General features: G+C 44.1%; 1 protein-coding gene across 4 annotated transcripts in view; it reads right to left on the bottom strand.

Moving 5' to 3' along the window:
- Positions 1-4,706: 4,706 nt before the first annotated feature.
- The window catches only part of NR3C1 (nuclear receptor subfamily 3 group C member 1), a 73,779-nt gene continuing 55,284 nt past the window's right edge, over positions 4,707-23,201 (bottom strand). For 3 of the 4 annotated variants that reach the window (XM_074884081.1, XM_074884082.1, XM_074884080.1), the window contains exons 6-9: positions 22,500-22,644; positions 13,186-13,316; positions 9,865-10,022; positions 4,707-8,941 (exon numbers count right to left, since the gene is read on the bottom strand). In XM_074884081.1, the coding sequence (XP_074740182.1) occupies positions 8,789-8,941; positions 9,865-10,022; positions 13,186-13,316; positions 22,500-22,644 (587 nt within the window). In that variant the 3' untranslated portion in view covers positions 4,707-8,788. Of the gene's footprint in view, positions 8,942-9,864; positions 10,042-13,185; positions 13,317-22,499; positions 22,645-23,201 lie in introns of those variants that run through there. The other variant, XM_074884083.1, reaches the window with a different exon arrangement.

Below are 23,201 nucleotides of genomic sequence, written 5' to 3' on the forward strand. Positions count from 1 at the left end.
CCCGCAGCCATCAGTGCCCAGCCGGGGCTCAGCAGAGGGGATGGGGCCAGGATGAGCCCTCTCCTCCCTCACAGCAGCTACAACCACCCGGGGCTCCCCACAGCTCCCCCAGGCCCCAGCCTGTGCCTGGCCGGGAGCGAGCAGCTCCCTGCAGTAGCCCTGGGCCTTTGCCAGGACTTGGACCTTCGGGCAGGGTCTCATTAGCCACGAGGCTGATTAACACCTGCTCCCATGGGAGGGCTCCGGCAGCAGGACAGCGCGGCAAGACCCGAGGCTCCTGGGTGGGCAGCTCCTTTGGGCTGGGTTTTCCCCTTCTTTTTGCTCCTGTCCTGAACTGGAGCTCGTCTGGGAGGTGTTTGACGAGCCACCCATCCACACGTCGCCTACCTCGCCGAAGGGGCCAACCGCTATTTCCCCTCCTGGAGGCCCCCCCACACCCCTCGCCTCGTGCTGCCTGTGTCTGCGCGCGGCTGCTTGGCTTGCGGTGCCTCTTCAGGGTCAGCGCCGAATTAACGTGGCACGTTTCTATTAAGGTAATTAATTAGAGAGGCTGCGTAGCGAACCACATCGGGCACTCACCTGGGGCTCAGTGTGGGTGTCTCAGTGGGAGGCAGCGGCTGCTCACCTGGGAAGGAAAGTCCCTCCCAGGGGGGCTGGGGGACTGTGCAGAGCTGGGGCCTCCCCTGCGGGTCTCCAGGAACCTGCTACCTGCACACCTACAGAGTTCTGAGATGTATATAACATAATCTGGATATGTGCTGCATACAAGACATTAATATTATTCTTTAGCAATAAATATTTTACATACACACCGAGTAAGCAGGAGCGTATGCTACATGGTGTGACCAGCAAGAGGATGTTGCTGGTACCTGCCCTCTACCTGCACGTCCCCCCTCCGCACTCTCCCGTCCTGGCCCTGGCAGTGACCAGGGACACGTCCCTGTGGCAGGAGCAGCGCGACGCCCCCCATAAACTGCCCTCGGGGCAGAGAGAGAGGGGGGGGGCTTCTCGCTGTGACTTGGTGTGGCTAAAGCTCCGCTGGATTTTACCACGTTATTCACATCTCCTGGGATTCGGTTCACGGTGCCTCAGGCCAGCGTCTGGTTTTCCTGTTATTTTTTTTTTTTTTCCCCCCTCCTCCCTCTTGCATATATTATCAGCACTGAAGGACCGAGCCCTGGGACAGTCACGGGACACACACACACATAGAGCTACGATGAGCAACACACATATATATATTTATCTGTATGCACACACGTAGGTTTGCGTGTGAATGCCTTGTGACCGCAAGGCACTCGAGCCTGGCTCTGTCCTTGCCCTCCTCGTCCTCCCCAGGCACCAGCTGCGAGCAGCGCGGGCTCGGCACAATTCTTTGTGAGTTGTCCCCACTAATGGAAGAGGAACTGGGCGGCCGCGTGTGGACGGGCGGGCTGGGAAGTGCCGTGTGTTGGGTGCAACTTGGGCCGCCTCATTAAAGTGGACAGTAAAAAAGATGGGGGGAAAACGGGAGGAAAAAGAAAGGAAGGAGGAAAAAAGAAAAGAATGGAGAAGAAAAAACTCTTGAAAAGAGTTCAGAAATGATGCCCTGGCCCTGCTGGGTGCCCGCCCTTGCAGGGGCGCTGGGGGAGCTGAGCTGGCCCCACGCCCCGGCGTCCCAGGCACCGTGTGGCTCTCGCCGGGATGCTCCCGAGAGGGTTTGTCGTCCCTGCCAGCACAAATCCTGCCCACGGCGGCTCGTCAGGCCCCAGAGCTTCGCCCAGGGCAGCGCAGGGTGCCTGGCCAGGGGCTGCCATGGTGGGGTGAGCAGCGCCGCAGCAGCCCGATGCCGAGAGCCCGCTCACGCTCATTCTTAAAACAAAGAAACATCCCAAAAGCAAAAAAAAAAAAACCTCCCAGCAAGTGTTAGGAAAGGAAAAAAAAACCCCAAGCATGGCTTTTCTGAGCTGCCGGGGGAGCAGAAGCTGCGTTTGGGAGCAGGCTGGGAGGGGATCCAAGTGCCCCCTGCTCTGCTCCTCCTGCAGTTGCAGCTCCGCCACCGAGCGCCGGCTCCCAGCCGTGCCCACTTCACTCCACTGGGCACAATGGGTCACTTTTTTCAGCATGTATCACATCAAGCAGAAAGTATAACCCCTGTCCTGTCGCATTAGCAACGCAATTAGCGGCCATATTAGCTGCTGCATCAGCAGTTTTCCCTCAATCTTTTCATGCGGTTTGACCTTGAATCAACAGAGCCTATAATTAGAAGGATTCCACTTACATGTTATTTTTTAAACTTAAAGTTCCCTGTTGTGACCTCGGAGAATATCCTTAATTATGCTTTGGCGCTGTGCCAAGCCCATGATGTATTGAATAAGACTATTTACCACCATCACCCCTCCTCCAGGTTTGCTTCGGAGCGAGTGTTTATCAACTGTTCCATGCGCTCGGGCGTTTGAGATCGACGAACTTTTAATCCCCTTCAGTGGGTTTCTCTAGTTACCGCTCCTCCAGTCACACTTTGACAAGTTGAATATTCACACCTTATTTTAAAATGTACATATACTATATATAATATTTTCAGGCCCACCAATAAATGGAATTACCAGGAATCTGGCCAAGGCCCCAGCAAAGGTCCGCGCTGCCCTCGCACGTGGTGCCAGGATGCTCCGGAGCTCAGCACGGGCAGGGGCCGGGCAGGGGCCGTGCAGGCAGGGAGGCTCAGCCCCCTTCCCGGGGGCTCAGCCCCACGGCTCCTCTGCCCACGGCCAAGGAGAAAGCAGCACGTTGTGGGCTGTCCCAGAGGCAAACGCAAAGTCAAGAGTGCTCGAGCTGGGAAATCGTAAAGGACAAAGCTGTAAAAATGGCATTTAATGGCATCTTTTCCAAACCAGTCTGAAATGCCATCATTTTATGGGGATAGCGTGAACAAAACAAAAATCACAAATTTCAACCTCATGCTGAGTTGTACCCAGATTTCCTGGAAGAACTGCAAAATAAGACAGCGGGCGCGAGGGGGGCTGCCCGTCTCCCTGCAGCTCAGCCCCAACCCCTGAACCCCCTGAACGGGCCAGGGGAGATGCAGGAACCCCACAATGAAATGGATTCGGGTTTTGTATCGCTCATTTCACAGATACTTTTGATGTAAATCATTTCGTAAATGCAATAGGACAGATCGGATTTGGGGTGGAACGTGAAGACAGCCAGGAGCCGACGGACTCTGCCGTGAAGCGCGTGGGAGCCCCGGAGCTGGTACCGCAGCCATAAAGCAATTATTTTATCTTAATATCTGCTGTATCTCCTTAGAGCATCTTTTCCTAATTGTTACACAAATAAATGCAGCCATCCTAAATCCCGTTCCTGTGTTGCCTCTGACCCCAACCTGCGGCCGTCTAGCTTGGGAAGTACCAAAGTGAAATTTGTACAAGCCTTTGTTTTAATTGCAAACAATTCAAAGAAATCATTCCCTGCTGGGAAGTTGGCCTTTTAATGCTGCTATTAAATGAAATTTTATTATAGCACGAATCTCGCCCTGCTATTCAATGGGGGTAAAGGCGTGAGCTGTGTTAAGGAGCAGAACTCAGCAGTTTTAGCTACTGACGGTTGGAGGATACGCTGCTTTTTAAAAACTGAACTGGCCTCCTGGCAGGAAAGGAATTTTATGGCAGTGGTTTTTGGTCTGGGGCTGTGAGACTTTCTGCATACCAAGTGCAACGTCTTTACCACCCACCCACAGCCCAGCGGAGGCATTTTTCAGTGCTGCTCATTTAGGAAATACTTTTTCCCAAGTTCGGTTAAATTCCGCTTTTGGAAAGCCAAGACCCTGTCCCGCAGGGTCCCGCCCCAGCAGCCCGAGGGCAGTTTGACCCCTCAGTGTGGATTCCCGCGCCCCGGCCCGGCATCGCTGCCCGAGGCTGTCGGGGCTCTGCCCGCCCTGTGCACATCGCCCAAAACCCCCCAAAATAGTAATAATAATAAAAAAAACAGAGCAATGACATCGTTCCAAGTACCCCACCATCAACGAGGGGCAGCCCCATGCAGGCAGAGCCCCAGCACCACCCCAGCAGCTGCGGCCCCACCGGGGCTGTGGCGGGACGGGCCCAAAATCAGGAGGTGCAATGACACCAGAGCGGGTGCGAAGGCACCACGTGTGGAAACACCAAGATTCACCACGTGAACACCCAACGCTTTGTGCTCTATTTTGTATTTTCCTTCTACCACTAAACTTTTTGGCGTCAGCACCTGCCCTGGTAAAGAGCTTTTATCAGCATTCTGACAAGTATCAAATGGGTAAGAACAAAACAGATTCTAAATCAATTCTGATTTTTGTTTCTAAATGCCCTTTGTGCTGTTCACCAGCTCAGCCACCCCGGCAGCTTTCGGCCTCTCTGACGTGTGCTCGAGTCCGTTTGCTGGGGTGCACAGACCTGAGTTTGATCTGATTACAAAACTGTGGCGCCGATTCCCCTCCAGAAAAGGGACGTTACGGACGCAGCAGCAAACCCAGCGAGGTCTGGGAAAGGCAAGGACTGATCCTCCATTGAACTGTTAAACCTGACCTTGACTGTCAGGAATTCTCCCACTCTGGAACTGAACTACAGCAGCAATTCGCTTTAGTGGAATTCCCGCAGATGAGGCGAACGACGAGAGCAACGTGAATGAACGGGCTCGGCTGTCAGACCCAATCCCTTCCAGGTACTCAGCAAGAACTCTACAAAACCATTTGGAGCCATTTAATGAAAAAAGCAGAATTTTATTATATGGTTTCTGTCCATTATTCGGCATTGCTGTAAATGGCTCACATTTACTGCAACTTCTGTACAGATGTGTGGCTTTGTATTACCAGAACAGCAAATTTAAATGAAAAAATAAATGTTCAACAATTCCACACAAGCTTTTACAGTCCAACATTTCACTGAGTAGGTGAAAACTACAGACTTGTTACTACAGAATTATTCAGCATGAATAAAAAACTACAACTTTTATTTTTAAACAGGAGTCACTGGTTTAATTTTTTTTTATGCTGTTTAAAATTACTGTGATAAAAATAATGATTTTTTAATAATGCCATACACCGGTATGATATAGGATTTGTCCCCAGTATATATCTTTTGTTTAATATACAAAATAGAATAATGACACATCGCTGACTCTATGCTGTTATGCAAGTTAGTTTGGAGGTGGGGGATATTTTCATACACACAGCCTTTCATCGGAAAACGAGTGCCTCGTGCTGGTCGAGAGGCCCCGATCCTTCCCTGGAAATTTGGTTCCTATGTAACATCGATGGCTCAGCAACACCTGGTTGCAGACTGGGCTAAGGATGGAGCTGAACTAGTACAGGATAGATACAATCTTTAGAAAAACCTCCCTCCAAGGTTTGACCCTGAAGTCCCCACTCGCTGCAGTTCGACTGCGGGAAACAGGATTGAGCTGATGGTCATCCAGGCACTTCCTCCCGTTTTCTACCTTTCCCGGTGAAAACGGCGAGCTCGTTTTTCGGCTTCGGTTGGCACCTCTGCCCAGCCCCCCCCGCTGCCCAGCTCCTACCCCCCAGCTCGCCCCCGCTCCCCTCCCAGCGGCGGGGCCCGGGCTGGCGGCGGCGAGCGGCCGGCCCTCGGCCCTCGCTCGGAGACGTGCACTTTGTGATAAGGCACTGAAGAGACAAAGTCAGAATTCTCCCTGCTTTATCCAGAGTGCAGATACTACCCACTGCTACAAGGACTACGGATACACACAACATGGACTCCTCACTCCCTACGAAAGCACTACACATTCTTAATTGTGAAGTTCAAAACTCAACAGCACGTACAGGACGATTGCTTTCTTCTAACATCACGGTCTCTTTTTTTTTTTTTTCCTTAAATCCATAAACTAAAAATGAATATACAGGCATATAGACAAAAAGGGGGTAGAGAGCCTCTCTTCTCCTACGGTATCAGTCCTCTCAGGGTGGTGATAATTTGTTCGCGTTCACTGTAGTTACTTTTCTGCTGGCAAAAAAAAAGAAAGTTTTGTATCTTTGTGTATACAAACACACAGACGCTTGCCCACGCGCACCCACACGCACGCACCCGCCCTGTCACGCAAGCTCAGATTGAGGTACCTGGGGATGCAATTTTTAAAAACATTCGCTAAAGTCAAAACAGTTTTCTTTTAAGTGAAGAGCCCACCTGGAACCACAGAGTATGAAACTCCTATCTGTATCTCAAACGGGTCGCATCAATATTGAGTTGGGTTCAAAGTTATCATTAAAATACTGAACTTTACCTTAACTGTTACAAAATGTACATGTTCTTTACAGATCAAAGAGAAGAGCATGATTACTTTTTTTTTATTAAAGATGATATTTTACTCCAAAGTACTGAATATAATATCTTTTTTCTTAATAGGTATAACATTCAAAAAGAGATTTAAGAAAGGATGAAAATTTAGTTTCCCATTTCACTTGGAAACAAACTTTTGCTGAACAATAGAAACGCACTAGTGTATCGTGAACAACCTACGCTCGGTATTTACATATTGCTGGTACCTGTATGCCTATTATTGCCAAATTTTTGCTGTGGCAGGCGAGGCTGTATATGAAATTAACCCCGTGTGTTCCAAGCCGCACGCGTGCCTGCGCACACGCGTCTTTCCCGTTTACATTTTTTGCAGCGGAGTCCGGCTGAGCGACGGCTCGCGAATGGTGACCGGCCATACAGATAGGAGTATTCCATCCAAGCTCCAACTCGCCTTTTTACACAGTGATTCGATAAACTGAAAACCCACCCTCAAAGCACCCACTGAACACAGGTTTTCCTTTCCAAACAGAGAACTTCTTTGGATACTAAACACCGATGCCGTCAGCACTACCTCCAGACAAACCACAACTTGTACGGGTTACCATTCAGCATATTTGTGACCCCTACAAAAAATATAATTACATGTATCATGATAAAGCGATCTGTCATCTAAAAATCATCCTTATTATACACTATACAAGCTATTTTACAATCATTTAATAAATTGCTTTTAAAGCTGCAGTAGCCCTTCCCTTCTTTTCTCGGATCAGCGAATATACCGATTATACATATTTGAAACTATAACTAAATATAAAAATATATTAGGTTTTGTATTTTATCAGATGATCTTCTTTTCTATTACACAAATAATCTGGCCACTTTGCGTAAAAATCAAATTTTAGAGTGGCTTAGTAAATATTTAAATTTTGAGATACAGAAAATTGTTAAGGTGCACGTAGAAAAGGCTACTACAGCTTCTAAACGTTTTAAAATATAGTTATTGATGGCAACGAGGAGAAATCCACAAGACCTATGGGGGTTCCATGGCACGCCAGTAATCCGTATGAAGGGACGCAGCCTTACAAAGACAGAGAGTTTGACGTACGACTCTAAGACCACAAAATCAGTAGCGGAGCTTTCCTGCTCTCCAGGAAAGGGGGTGAGCGAGCCGGTGGCAGGTGGAGATGGGCAGAGGGGCTCTGAGCACACGGAGTCTGTACATCCGGAGCGACGGGCGGGCGGCGCGGCCGCCCCACCCTGCTCTGCTCCGCGGCGCGGCCGGCCGGCGGGGGGGGACGGGGCGTCGCGCCGAAGGAGAGATCTCGAGAATCGATACAAGAAACGGAACAAAACCAAACCGCTGGGCGTAATTACATGTCTGCCTCTTAAGTCAATGGTATTTTTCCATATATACTTGTATGATGATCGATTTAAGTGTATAGAAAATGTGAGTTTCTCCACACAGAAGTAAACTTTTCTTAAGCTATGCATATTTTCCTGAAAATTTCCTGATGGGCAGTCAGGACTGATCTTCTTGGCATCAATGCAGCCCATGACTCTTATAGTTATGGCTGTTGCATTATATGCAAAAATCAGGCTTTTTTTTTTTTTCAATATATAAAATAACCTGCTCATTTACATCCAGTTAGGACTGGGTTAATTTTCTTTGAATCTGCATATCCAACACTTTTGCACATATACCAAAAGTATTTGTTTCATTCGCATCTATTTAAATTAGATTTGAGAGTGTTCTCCCACCCACCTCGGCCCTTAAAAAATGTCAAACTTTTATGGTCACTTTGACAAGTTCAAAGCTATTAGGTTAGAAAAGCCCAACCCATTTGCACACGCATATACTCAAGGATTACTGTCTAGAGGTCATTTAGGAAAGCTACGAGCTGCCCCACCTTAAAAAACCAGCTGTACAATAGGCATCTTGAAGTATTACAAAAAAATTATGTAAGAAAAAATGAACAAGCCTAGTTCACGGTATATAAAGTTAAAGGAAATTGCTAAAACCAGACAGTAATAGCTATAAAAGGCACAACTTCCCTTTTCTGATATACACTTGTAAACTTTCTTCAGGTTACATGCATAAACCAAAATGCTACCTTAACTTTAAAAAAAAAAAATCCAGAACACTTTACCAAAAAAAAAAAAAAAAAAAATAAAGCCTAGGAAATTGTCTCCAGCCAACTGCAGAAATTAATTAGCAGAATGTTCGTGTAACAGCCTCAGATCTTGTCACTGGTGGTTTTGATGCATCCATGGATGTTGCACGAGGGGAGAGATAATTTCTGACAAGCAAGATTTATTTTCCTTTCCTTTCTCCCCAATTATTTACCAAATGTGAGAAATCCGCTGCTTCTATAGCCTAAATCTTGGCCCTCTGTAAACCACATGTAGTGCATAATTACAAAAGGAACACCGCTGAAAGGACAAAATTAACAAGTTCTGTAGGTTTTTTCTTTACAAAAAAAAGCTATCATTTGATGTTTTCTTAAGGCAACCCTTTTGTATTAAGGCAGTCACTTTTGATGAAATAAGAGCTTCTTGATATTTCCATTTGAATATTTTGGTATCTGATTGCTGATGATTTCTGCCAACATTTCTGGGAACTCAATACTCATGGATTTATCCAAAAATGTCTGGAAGCAAAAGCTCAGAAGATTTTCAACCACCTACAAGTGATAAAGCAAAGAATTACTTTCACACGAATACATACAGAAGAACTATTAACCTACATCCTTCCTTCTTCCTAACTTCCGCAGCCAGGCCCGGGCCAGCCCCCAGCCGAACACACCTCCCAGGCGCTCGGGTAACGCTTGGGGCGCGGGGCAGACACGCGTTATCCTCGTTTTAATTAGTAAGTCTTGCAAATGGCATTCTAATATAAAACAAGGGAGCAGATCGTGCAAGTTCTTTACAAATACCGAAGAGATTCTGTATCAATTCCCATTCTAGCATATAAATATCATACATATGGATAAGCTTCATAAGATCTTTCCAAGTGCTTGGTACGCTATCAAGAAAAAAATATTTTTTGAGGTCTCAGAGTTTCCCTTGCCTTATCCAGCTTAAAGACTACTTGGACTGCTTTGCACTATATGCACAATTTAGAGTGCATACCGCAAAAGGAGACAGCCTGAATTCTGAAATTCCTTGCAAAATTAGACTGCTACTAATACTAAAAATAGCACTGATGCATTATTTTAACACAGTTTCAAACAATTCTCTAGATTCTTAAGTAGTTTGTCTCTGAGATAATACGGTTTTTAAACTTCACATCTCTGCTACTACTGCAAAATCATTTACAATTTCCGAGTCCCCCCATTTTAAAGCAACATCATTTAAAAAACTAAACAGACTGAAAATTATATTAATTATAAAAATAATTGCTGCAGAGTCCACTGCAAAAGTCGTCTAAAGGCACCACGTTCATCTCCTTCAATTAGCCTTTGGTTAGACATAGGGGAGCGTGACCGCCACCTCCACCCCGCCCTGCCCCAACATTTATCCCTTTAAATAAAAGGATCGAGGAGATTACTGTCATATCCCAACCTCATTTATCTGGAACATCTGCAGCATTCCTTTAAGAACTTACATCATGCATAGAGTCCAACAGTTTAGTCAGTTGATAAAATCGCTGCCAGTTCTGGCTCGAGTTCCCTTCTCTCTTCACTATGGCCTTTCCCAGCTCTTTAATGTACGTCATACGAATTTCTTCAAACAAAGATTGACTCTTCAGGCCTTCCTTAGGAACTGTAACATTGATACGAACCTTTAAGACATTATACATCTATGAATTGTGTTATTATTTAAGTTCCATTACATTAGTTACACAAAAATGACCAAAAGAAAAAGGACTTGGACTTAATGGAATGACAGCTGAGAGAGAAAGAAAGAGAGCAGAAACTGAGAGGGATGACTAGGTGAACAAATAGCATAGGACTGCTGGCAAAATAAAAATAAAAAACCCCAAAGGTAACCCGGCAAGAAACAGGGGGAAGGGAACCGGACTGTGGAGGCAACAACACTAAGCCCTGGAGGTGCCCTGAAGAACCACCACCAGGGCTGGAGCTCCTGTGCTCCCAGTGTCTGGGGAAATGTGACATTGGAAAGATTCCACAGAAATTCCGTGTGCCGAGGGAAGAGCAAGGGTAGGATCACAGGAAGGCCTGGCTTGGGAAGGATCTTGAAAGATCATCTAGTTCCAAGCCCAACATGGATCAAATAACGCATCTAGGCAAGGCAGTAACAGAGTCTGGACGACAAACTGACTGCCCATGCCAGGGAGGACTCGGGGCTTGGGCAGAGCTTCTTGGAATAGGGACGGGACATGGAGATAGCACCGGACAGACGAGGAGCTGCGGGGTACAAACCCAAGGCGTGGGGACCGAGGCCTCTATTCAGCCTCAAATCCATGTTAAATCCCTGTGCCTCCGTTCTCTCCTGCTAGGATGGTCCTTCTAAAGGCCAAGGACTAGCAAATCAGGACAGACCAAGCACGAGGACTCCAGTGGTCCTTAAGATGTTTGATCTGAAACCTTTGACTACCTTGGTGAACGGAAAGAGCTGAAGATACAGAAGAGAGCTGAGACAAAGCTGACTGAAAGCACAGAGGAAAGAGGCCACTAAAGCACATTCCCTTGCTTAAAAAATCCAACCCTCTCTACACTGTCAGCATCTGAGAGATGCTGGAGTCAAGTATCTTGCCTGCCTTGCCTACACAGGAGATGACAGCATATCAACTGCTGCTTCAGCAATTTACATGGAAAAGGTCTGTGAGCTACGTCTATGTGCGAGCTGCGTGTCTAGACCTGCGTGGGATTCCTGTTTTACTCCTCCTCCTCTTCTCTTGGAAAACTTACACAGAAACACAATAAACATAAATTAAGATTGTGAAGTTGCAGCTTAAAAAGCTATACAAGTTTCAGCCATTCAACTTTCAGAAGTTCCACAACGTGCCCCTTACACAATGTGTGTACTCAGAAAGAAATGTGAAATGTGAAAATATATTGTCTTTCACTGTAAATATAAGAAAGAGGCCTTCTGCTGGTTAACTCCAGTGCTTGCCATACGTCACTCGTCAACGGGCTTAATTCTACGAGTGTTGCCTCTTCACCATTTCTGCCATGGAAACTCCTTTAAGGAAATTTCCAATTCCTGTAAGGAAAGTTGGCCTACACCACATCCAAAACACTTGAGGAATTTTCGGGAGAGATTTCAGAAACTACTTTAAATCTGCAGTTTTGGGGAAGTTTCAAGTTCCTACAAAGCCCACGTCAGCGTGGAGCTGAAAGTTTCCTCTGAAAAGAGCCCTTGTCCCAGTTCTGGGCTTGGCAGGCGAGGCTGGGCTGGCCCTTGCCAGGCTGCTGAGGTGATGGGCCCGGGGAGGAACCGGCAACGGCAGCGTCCAGCGCCCGACACCTCTCCTGCCCGCGCCCTCCCCCGGGGCTTCGCAGGGCCTCAGCACGGGGCTACGAGACCCTCCTGCTGCCCAGTGGGGAAAAGCCCAAAGCTACTGAGTTCTCATTTGTTTAGAAGAATTAATGCTGTTATTCCCCGGAAATATTGAAGATAAGGAATGTTCAAGCCCTCGATGTAACAAACTGTCTACAATTTTTAATAAACTGTCAAAAATGTTTAAAACTATGCATTTTCAATCATGTAGAAGTACTACGCTGAAAAATCTTTACTGGCATTGCTGCTCTTACTGATACTTTTAAAGCATACTAGTGTACCTGTCACTACACTGAACCAAAAATAACCTCCTGTCAAGCAGAAGCAGCAAAGGCTTCGGGAAAACCACAGTCGCTGCCTGAGACGCAGCTTTCCAGGTCCTGCGGGCCCGCAGGCATCGCTGTGAGGGGATTGCTCCAGGACAGACCGAGCGGTGCCAGGCGAGGTGCCCGCTCACGCTGACACACACACACACACACGGACGCTCTTTGTTACTGAGAATCCCTGGGTTGCAACAGAGGCAGGGCTACAACTGAGCTTCCTCAGGCAGCAACGGCCCCACCGGGCACGAAGAGAAAATACCTGCACACCAGTGAGTGTGAACACACGTTGAAAACAGCCCCGTAAGTGTGGCATATTGGTGTATTTCTGTATGGTCTAGAAAGGACTATTTTGACACTGACATTTCATGCAGTACAGACCACAGAATTTTACTAAGCCGTGACTTGTTTTAACTACAGCATATCTTGTCAAAAGACATAAAAACCGTCATGTAGTATATTAGATCTTTGATAGATTAGATAGATTTATCTAATGTACCAAAGCTATCTCATGATATCGATTGTAATCTACCATATACTTTTCAGATGCAAATGCAAAAAGCTGTAATTGTATTTAACAATTTTGAAATAAATTCTGGGGGAGTTTGTTAACTTTTCTGGGGGGAAACTGCTTCACTGGATCAGAACTTCCTCACAGGTGGTGGCAGATTTTTTGTTTTGGTTATGTTGATGTTTTGCTTGGGTTTTTTGTTTGTTTGTTTGAGTGTTTTAGTTTTGGGGTGGTTTTTTTGTTTTTTGTTTTTTTTTTTTTTTTTTTTTTTTTTTAAGTATTTTATGGGCATGAAGTTCACAGCTTTGGCGGTTTCTCTGTGTTCTGAACTCCTCAGCCAGTTTGTGATTTATGTATTTTCGAAGAATTTCAAATTGCAATTTTGAGTTAGGCCCCTCTGTTGGACTTGGGAAGTTTTGAACACAATCCATAATATCTTCGCACGAATGTACTGTATTTGCTAAAAGCAGAATTGCCTTCACTAACCCCGCATGATCAGGTGCCAAGCAGAACATTTTGACTTGTATTTGCTATCAGATACCTAAACACAATTTTAAACTACACATGCACGCTTGTAACACTGGCAAGTCAAACTTACATTGTTCACATAGGTATTTAACTGTTCACCTACTTGTAGAGAGGAGAAGCAACGTTTTCATGCAGAGATACTCTTCATATGAGACTTGAAGCCGTGATAGCTCTCGGGCAACCATAAGCATATGTTTGCATTGTTCATACATACAGGGTAGGTTCATTCTCTGCCTGAGAAATAAGAGCATAAAAGTTAGTTCAATGTCTGCCTATCTAAAAATTCTAAACCTAAGTCTCTCCACGCTTCATTCAAGAGCAGCGGGGGCCGTAGAGGCAGATGACAAGTGAGTTCATGATCTATCTTGCAGCAAAACAATCGCTGGTTTTCTCCAGTGAAGCTGTTCAGGGCGATTGCCTTCGTCACGGCATGTAAACACTGGCCTAGAACTGCAGCCCGCGGGGAGCGCGACGTACGAGATCCCCGGGTCACAAAGGAGGCCGGTCTCTGCCAAGGACCCATCAGTGAGCTGTTATCAACAGACAACACCCAACAGCTCCTCACAAAGCTGACAGAAAAATCAAGTTCAGACACTGTGTAACAAACTTCCTCAAGTCTGGCAGTCCCAAAGTATTTAATCCGTATAAAGAACCACAGAGGTATATTATACTATGAGATGAGATTTCTCCGAGGCTTTGAAAAATTCACCAAAATTTACTGTATATTTGCTCACTAGTGACCGCATCAACTGGCCATAACTGCTCAATTTTCAAAGTGACTTCATACTTCTTGTACTCCTTTTACTTCTTAAAAAGATGCCTAGTATTGCAATTAAATTTTGTTACCTTTGAAATAATACAAGAATTATATTATAAATACAAGAAGCCTCAATAATAAGGTTTCTAACCATAAATGGAAAGACATATTGACAACCACAGGAAAATCTTGGAAAGCACTTACTTGGAATCAGAATGACAAACATGTATTTATAAATTTTTTTCCTTTTATTTTTTCTATTTTAATGAAGCCCTGCATCAGGACAGGAACTCCTCCTTTTATTTAGTACCTCACCTGCCACAACAATCCTCTTTACATGTGCTTTTACAGCTGGTTACTGTGAATACTGCAGGATTACAGTTTTGGGTGGGAAATAAACAAGAACAGATTCGTTCTGAAGAGTGTAAGAGAGATTCATGCTTTTCCCATGTAAACTGTTGTAGAGAAAAAGACAGGCAAAATAGTACATTTCAAATGCAATGACTACATCACCTCTCTACAGCAATGCCAGCAATTTATTTTTCATTAATGATGTGTCATCTTTTCTAAGGCATTACCTATTCAGCATTATAATCTAAACAAAGACACAGATAAAATTGAATCCCAGTATAAGTTAAGATCTGGTTATGAAACTACACCAACCTCTCTAAAGCTACTATCACTTTCCAGTTCTCCCTTTCTTAGCCCTGCAAGAGAATTATCTAATGAACCCTCATGAGCACCCTAAGAAACCCCAAGTGAAGGCAAGAAGACACACCTTCCTCAAGGTGCAAAAATTCCTGAGAACAACAGGAATTCAGATGGGTTTTGAAAGACGGAAAGAAATACAAGCTATTGAAACTGTATTAAAAGCAAATTAAGTACAAGCCCATGATTTCCAAAGGCATGTGGCCGGACAACTCCTGCACTGAGAGGACTGTCCACAAATGGTACCTACAGCCACAGGAGTGCAGGCACATACAGCAACCCAGAAACACCGGGGTGATGTTGGACGTCAGTAATCGAGGAGTAACAGTGAGAGTACAGAGTGCACTTGAGGTTAAGCTGCATGAAACAGGAGTAAGTGTAAGATGTTCAGTTGTAGGATGTTTCTCAGGGCACTTGACACAAAGCCACTATTTGGCCATTTGGCAAATTTTCTCCTGACCCCTCTGGGTTGTATCAAAGGGCATCTTACATATTTCAAATTGAGTAATTGAAACCCATTCTGTGACAAGGCTCAGCAGTTTTCCTCATGTAAAACTATTACCATTTCTGGGCAAAAGGTTAAAATAAACATTATGAAATGGGTCAGCCTGTCATTTACTTCTGTCTGCTGTAAATGCAATCACATCCGCGAGTCTGAGAATCCACACGAAGGTTTTCGGTAAGGCCAAGGCTACGCAGATTGCGGTTCTCAAAAACCGAGAGTAAAGCACAGCCCCGCTCCCTTCAGAGGAGCCCGAGCGCCGGGGTGAGCTCCGCACCGTGCCCGGGGCGGGGCTGGGCCCCATCTGAGCAAGAGGGAAGCTGATTCACTGCACAGCCCGTGGTGCTGGCGAAGGGTCTGGAAGAGGTCCCAGACATTCCCCCGCCCATCTCCTGGCCAGAGCGCACCAGATGATCCCAGCTGCCGCGGGGGCTTCGGGCTCCCGCCTGACTCCCTGCTCCGTGTCACAGGTCCCCCTCCCTACAGAGGGAATTTAGCAACTTGGGAACTAATTCACCCACACACAAACCAGATGGAATACTTAAACTAGGTGTACAGCTAATTAAAATAGGTATTATACTTAGGGATGACATCACATGTGATTCCTTCTTAGCAGAAACTATCTACAGAACCGTAGTGACTTTGTGGAGTCTTCAAGTCAAGCTCTGGTGATGGCCAGGGCTGGTAGTCCCAGGGAAGCTGAAAGGTCTGGCAGCTGCCTGCACCCCCCAAGAGTTGGGGAGCAGCTGCCGCTGGAGGCAGAGCCGGCGCCGAGGCCCAGGGGAGCACCTGGGAGCACCCCGGCAACACGGGGCAGGTCGCGGCACTTCAGTGCTTTTGCAATTATCGCCATTCATATAAATTGAGACTTGAACTGAGACTAACAGCATTTTATCACTTTTGAAGCGATCCTGCTTCAGTGATTGTAAATCTAATCCCATTTGAATCGCCTTCTTGTTCTGTAAGTGTCTAATATTCCTCTGCCTTTGTAACCAGCTACCTCAGAAACGAACACGCGACGGGCATTAGCGGCAAGTTTGAGCTCGATGACAGCCCATGTCATGTACACGGGATGTACATGGGCTTTCTGTGTGGGATGCATGTTGATGATAAAAGCATGTGATGATTTTCAACACTGCTGTGAGTCATTCAGTTCAGCTAAGTCTATAAAAGAATAAAATCAGTAAACAAGATGTTGGCATTCTGAAAAACAGATGATACCGACTCCACAGAACCAGTTGCAAAAGAGTGTTCAGAAAAAATTCTGGGAATAAGAGAACAGATAAAACATTGCTTTTAAAACTGTAATTGCCTGTTATTTTCTTTCCATTCAAGTATCAGCAATACAGTCATTCTGTACAGCATACAATAATACTGTAAGGAGACATGAGCCCAAGGAGTTGAGCTCAAACCTAAGAAGAGCAAAGAGCTAAGACGATGAGCATGCAGAGTCCAAAAAACCTGGAACTTCCAAGAACTTATTTCTAAAGCTAGGCAGCAATTAACTGGCCTTTGCTACTTGATGAACACTGCTGTGCAATAGTTACTGTTGCTCACTGTAAGTTCATGTACACTGTGAGGTAACCAGAGGCCTAAAGCTGATACAGTAACAGGGCCAGTTCCAACAAAAGCAGGTTTTGAACCATAAATAGTGGAAACAGTTATACAAGACTACAAATCACAAGTTTATACAATCTCCAAATACTAAATGATGGTCTGAAGCCTAAGATTTATTAAGCTGCCAAACCTGTCAACAACTTGAATTGAGGGCTTTTTGTGTGTGTGTATATATATAAAAGGATACATATATTATGTATGAAATTGCCAGCTGATACAGACATAACTCTAAAAAAAAAAGTAATTCTTGTTTTGAAATGTAAAATGATGAGCTTACTAAATAGTCACACACTAATTCATTAAAGCATATTATTTCTACCCAGAAATGAAGTATAGAAATGTAAATCTAAAATTTCTCCAAAGCCTTAAAATAACTTGAATTACATTTTTGCCCCTCCCTTGATGAGGAGCTGACTAGGACTCCCCTCTCCCCCTGGCCTGCCTGGAGATGAAAACCTGCCCACAGCTGCTCTGTAGCTTTTCCCTGTGCAGGATCAGCTGGGGCAGCAAATACCAGTTTTACACACTAGAGGACTAAGGTGGGCCCATGCGGTGGCAGCTCTTCTGCTGACTGAGGTGGGAACATCCAAGAGCTCACCGACCGACCGTCGGCGACCGACCGTCGGGGAGCACCGAACGCTCCCCTGCCGCCTGCCCAGCGCTACCAGCGCCTGCTCCTCAGCTCCGGAGCCCCCGGTGCCGCTGCCTCGCCGTGGGCTGAGGCGGGAGCTGGCCGAGGGGCCACCGCTAACGCCACCGCAGCGGGCGAGGGTCTGCGGCGCTGCCCGGCCAGCCCCGCTCCCCTCGTCAGCTTCTGAGGGGGACAGAGAGGAGGCGGCTGTTGTTTCGAGACCTGGATCAACTGGAACTGGCAGGAGTTCCGAAAAAATGGAAGCAGGAGGAATGCTGAAGTGACCCGTACTCTTGCAGAAATGACAGCTGGATCTTCACACTCATCTTTCCTGCTTTTTGGTTTTGTAGACAAACAAATTAAAAGCTGTACAGGTGCAGCATAAGCGTACAAAATGAAAACTGCCGTACATATTTATGGTGAACCCTTCTGCACTCAACAAATGCTATGGGAAATAATTTATTTTCATACCACAGCAACTTTATAATCCACCCTGCCCAAGCCTGTTAGATGTATGAACTTACGACTAGTATGTGATAAACATTGTTCAAATATATTGGATGATTTTATTCCCCCCCCAAATAAATGACAGGAGTAAAGACATAAAAATGGAATATTCAATAAATATTCAATTTTTAGGAGAAGACTGGTCAAATGACTAGGCTGCCATCTTAAGACTTAAAGAAGAACAGAGTTTAATTCTCTTTCCCACCACAGACTGAATCGATGATACCTGGAAAATTCAGTTATGGCGGAATCTACAACAGAACCAATGCCCAGTGGCATTGCACTACCACAGCTACAGCTACCTGAGCACTAAGCAAAACAAATCCACTGATTCCTGGGAAGCTTTTTATGCATTCACGGTAAGATATTTATAAATGCTAAGGATCTCTTAGCTGAAAACACAGCACGACAAATCTCGTAACGGGTTAGACGGGTTCTTTCTGTACAGCCCGGTTACACGCAGCTCCCTGGGGAGTGTCAACATGAGCTAGTGGATCTTGCTACTCCATGTAAGTGGTAACTACACAGGAGTAACACCGGACAGGGTTGGTGCAAGGATAAATGCACGACAGACTGATGTTGCTCCGATGTTTGGGCAGATACATGAAACTAAAGAAAGCCTTGTTAACCCCATAAAGAATTAGATCTTAAAAAAAATATTTTGCAGTTATGTCTATTTAAAACACTTAGGCTTGGAGAACCCTTCAAAGACAGAGTTTCTCTTCCTGAAGCTGAAGACACTGAATTGTACCAAATATGAGGACAAGATTTAAAGCTCAGAAATGGAGTAAAATAAATGGTTTCTAGAAACCCATAAAAAACCCAAAGAAAACTAAAATGGAAGTAATTGCACTTAGCTGTAACCATACAAGTAAGACAGCAGGAGGCACGGTATGCTCTGTTGTTCCACACCATGCCCCCCGCCCCCCCGAGCATTAGCTCTCAGCAGAGACAAACTATTACCGACTCCTCCGCAACCGCTACTCGATAACTCATCCTGCACTCACGGTCCTGAACTTCACCTGGGTTACGCTGCTGCAAGCTACACGGCATGGTGGCACAAAGGAAGTGGTTTGAGACCAACTCGAGTTTATAGTTGTAATGAAGATACACAGGAATGTGAAGAAATAATGTGATTGTAAGATGCCTGTCTGTTCCACTTCCTGATTCACACTGTACCTAGTAACACCTATACTCTTCTTATGACCCTTCTCAGGGTCCATTGTTTACAAGTAAATTAAAGGAATGTCTTTGGTGAAAAGTAGGCTAAATATATTTAAAAAATCATACTAATTAAGATTTGAATATGTGTAATTCCATATACACAGTGAGATGTTTATCACTTACAGCATAGTGTGATACATCTGATTTTGTTCGATGTTTAGACTCAAATTACACAACAGAACTGAAAGCCCATCCACGTGAGTATTTGCCACTGTTTTGTAAGGCTGAACTGACACAAGTCTGCACGAGAGGCTCACCAGAGGCTTGGAAGGTTTTGCCAACTCCACAACTTGTTTATAATGTTTTTAAGAAAAACAAGTACATCCTCAATCTAAAGGCTGTGGCTTGAAGAGATGGAAGACCTCCTGGAATTGTTGTATTCTAACACAGTATGTTTAACGACACATAATTCTGTTCTGGCTCTCCACTGAAATCATGCTTTGAAACTGCAGTTAATAGATATGAGGCCAGAACAAATTCTTAGTTACAAATGAAGAATGTTCATATAAAGAACAGACCTGTAGAAATGTCATTTGCAGATCTCAAAAATTACAAGTTTGAACAACTTATACCTCTTTAACTGCATGCATAAATCTGAAACTACTGAAGAGGAAGCCAAAAATCTGATGCAGACAGCTTCAAGTTAGCTGTAAAAATGAGTATGATCCTCGACTGCAGACAATCAAAATGAAGGTTCTGATTCTGTTATGCATGACACCTATGTCCATCTGTATTTAGTGGAATCAAGGTTTAAAATTCATGAGGAAAACTCAGCTTTTTTCCTATTATTCAGAGAACTCACTGTAACATTATTAAATATTACAATTGTTTTTAGAATTACCAAACAATGGAGTAGATTTGACTTTTAGAGGATGCTATTTTACCTGTTTATACTGGTCAATGGGTTTTAATAAATATGATCCTTACATCAAATAATGTTTTTTAGATACACTAGAAACAGGTCCAAGGTAGAGTAATAAATTAACTTTAAGAAAGAGCTTTAGGGGTGGTGGTGGGACGCAGCTGTTTGGGTGACAGATCACTAAAACGCCTATCAGAAAGCAGCACTGAATAAACCCCAGAACGGTTTTTAGGGGATATTACGTGCTGCAGTACTGCCTTTTGAAGGACATATCAAGCAGTGAGAGTGGGCACACCTGATCGTTAAAATCCAAGTGGATTTTTTTTCTTGATGTCCCTGATGTCTCTCTTGCCCGACCCAACCCTTCGGCATCAGCAGCTCCTCCCCAGCGGCGCTGCCCCTCTGGCTCTCCCTGCAGTACTGCGCTTCAGAAGCTTCTAATAACTCATGCACTGCTTTTATGTATTATTCAGTATTTGCCATGTTTAACTCGGAGGTGGCTGTATTTTATTGATGAATGGTACATAAAAAGTTACGACCAGTGAGTTTTATGGGGAACCTGTAGCACACTGGAGAAGAAATTGCAGTTCTCTCAGTCTACATATTTTATTGAAAACAAATGTCATTCTGATAAACAATTTATGTACCGAAACTGTAACTAGAATGAATCTGAGAATTAATATTTAGTCTAATAGGATTACCCTTGCATTTGTTTTTTTTTTTTTTTTTTTTTTTAAGAGTACCAACACATACTTAGCTGTAAAGCTCTGTGGTTTTGACCCACAGATAAAGCAGCAGGAGACCTCTGACTTAAAGCAAATCAGATGGTATTACACCTATTAGGGACAACATCAATTATCCTACCACATAGAGACTATTTTACTCCAGAGACATATTCTAAGAACTTTAATAAACGTAAGTACACAGATGGGCCCTCACCTGTTGTCTGCTCCTTACCTTCTTTTGAAAAATTGCCATTATAAAGAAATAATTACAGTTTATAAAAGCCTGGACAAATATTTACACTGAAAAAATAAAGGGAATAAATAAACATGAAAAAGTAGTCTGAAAAGTAAATGGCTAATCTCATTGAAAATGTAACAATTACTTTTTTTTAAACAGAGAAAAGATTTGTGAGATCTGATACTGAAGTGCAATAGGAACAAAACCATTAAGACTGTCTCACAGCATGCCAAAGGGATTAGTATTGCCTCCATTTTACAGACAGAAAAACAGATGTGAAAAAACCTTGTCACTTGTATCAATTTGTAAATTATTGTCAGTGAAACTGCAATGCTAAAAATCATGTTGATTATATGTGTCAAAGGCTGTGTAATCATATTTATTAGTTTTAGCCCCCACAAATGGACTATGTCATTTCATGAAAAAAGAAATGGCAAATCCAGAGTGAGAGCATCATATTAATGGGAAGCTGCAGATGGGTAATCTAGGTTTTGAATGGCTCTGGCCAACAGCCTCGAAGATTTACATCCACAGAATATTTTCAGCAAATAATTCAAAATACAGACAAAATGCCTCGACAGGCTTTATAAATATTCCTAGCACCACTGGAATTGCAAGACTGAAAGATCCCTGGAAAGGTCTGTTACAGACTACACAGACACTCTTCCACCTGCTTGAAGAAGTGGTTTTTTAAACTATGAGCTGAAGGACCCAATTGCTGAAATGGCTTCAAAGTAAAAGGCAGGAGAGTGTGTCAGTGCATGGGGCCTGATTCCCGAATCCACCCAGCAGGAGAGGGTTTGGATGGAGCGTTCTCTCTCCAGACTGGAGGCAGAAAGGCATAACCTAACCTCAGCTGCTACGACACCTTCGAAACAGCGTACGGAAAGTAACAGAACTATACCTATTTCTGTGCAAAAAGTTTATCCCCACTACACCTTGGATTAAGCCTTCTGCCCATCACCTCGGCAATCCTGAATTCCTGCTTTCACTCCTCCACAACACAGAATTACTGCACAACACGAATTTGAAAAATAGAAGGAAAAATTATGCAAGGTGCAAGGAAAAAGATGTCCAAATATTCTAGCAAATTCAACTTTTCTTGAAAACTGGTAACAAAGTTCAACAAGAAAATATAAATCAGACGTTTTTCCATTTGTAACCTTGTCTTTTTAGACAGATTTTAATCAGGCTCAGATATAAATGTTTAACTGATCAAAAACTCTGTGAAACTGGTAGGACTTTTATACAACAAACATACAGAACACTATGCAATTGCCAAACTTTTCACTCCATCCCAGATATATTTTTAGCTTCAACCGCGTTGGCTCTGATAAAATGAATGATTGTAATGAATGGTGCAGGAACAGTCACAATATGGAATGTTTTAGTACAAACACACCTCCCACAAAAACTTCTTGATATAAATACACTTAATATCTAAACTATCTTTCTTTCATTTGACTTATTTAAAAACTCTAAGCAATCTGCTAAAAGAAAAACAAGTTGCAAATGACAGACTGATTTGTGATCTCTGCAAGAATTTGCTACCCAGTGATTCACCTCTCAAGTGCAAAACCCAGAAATACTACGTGGAGTCTAAAATCACCCCGAGAAACCTGGAGAATGACTCATGTCTTACTTACTCATTAATAATCAGATCTGGTGCGAAGCACAGGAGATTTCCGTTTGATTGTTTATATGATCTCCATCCCAAAGCAAAAGCCATTAGGAACATCCATGAGTACTGCAGAAGGGTCATTTGGTCATCCAGATGTAAATTTCGGAAACCTGGAAGAATAACAGTGGAGGTGTGACGGTATCAGTTGCAAAAAAAAAGAAAAAACTCCCATACCTTGGAAAAGGACCATGGTTATCGTCAGTACAACTTCTGTATTATCAGTGTAATTACCACTTTAAAAAGTGTATTTGATAACAATTTCTGTATCTGTGATGACTGTAACCTGAAATAACACAAGATTTTTTACCATATTACATTAATCTGATTCAGTCAAGTATTTTAGATTAGATCTTTGGCGGAAGAAAGAAATAAATTAGAACAGTAAGAGGTTTCTTATGAGGACGTTCTTGCTGGATGAAAAAAATGCTCTTTAAAATGGGTGTAAAACTTCAATGCCATGTTCCAGCTACTACAGCTACATTCAAATACTTAGTATACCATTAAGGTGCAAAACTTTGCATATGTAGAAATTAAGCTTTTGTGACCACAGCACTCCAGTTATGTCTTCTGGACAACATGGCTACGCACGAGTTGTGAAAGGTTGGAGCAGAAAGCTCCAGTACAACTCAACCTTGAGCTGGGTTGAACGTGTAACTCTCAACCACAC

Source organism: Strix uralensis, chromosome 14 (assembly GCF_047716275.1).
Source record: "Strix uralensis isolate ZFMK-TIS-50842 chromosome 14, bStrUra1, whole genome shotgun sequence".
Lineage (NCBI taxonomy): Eukaryota > Metazoa > Chordata > Aves > Strigiformes > Strigidae > Strix > Strix uralensis.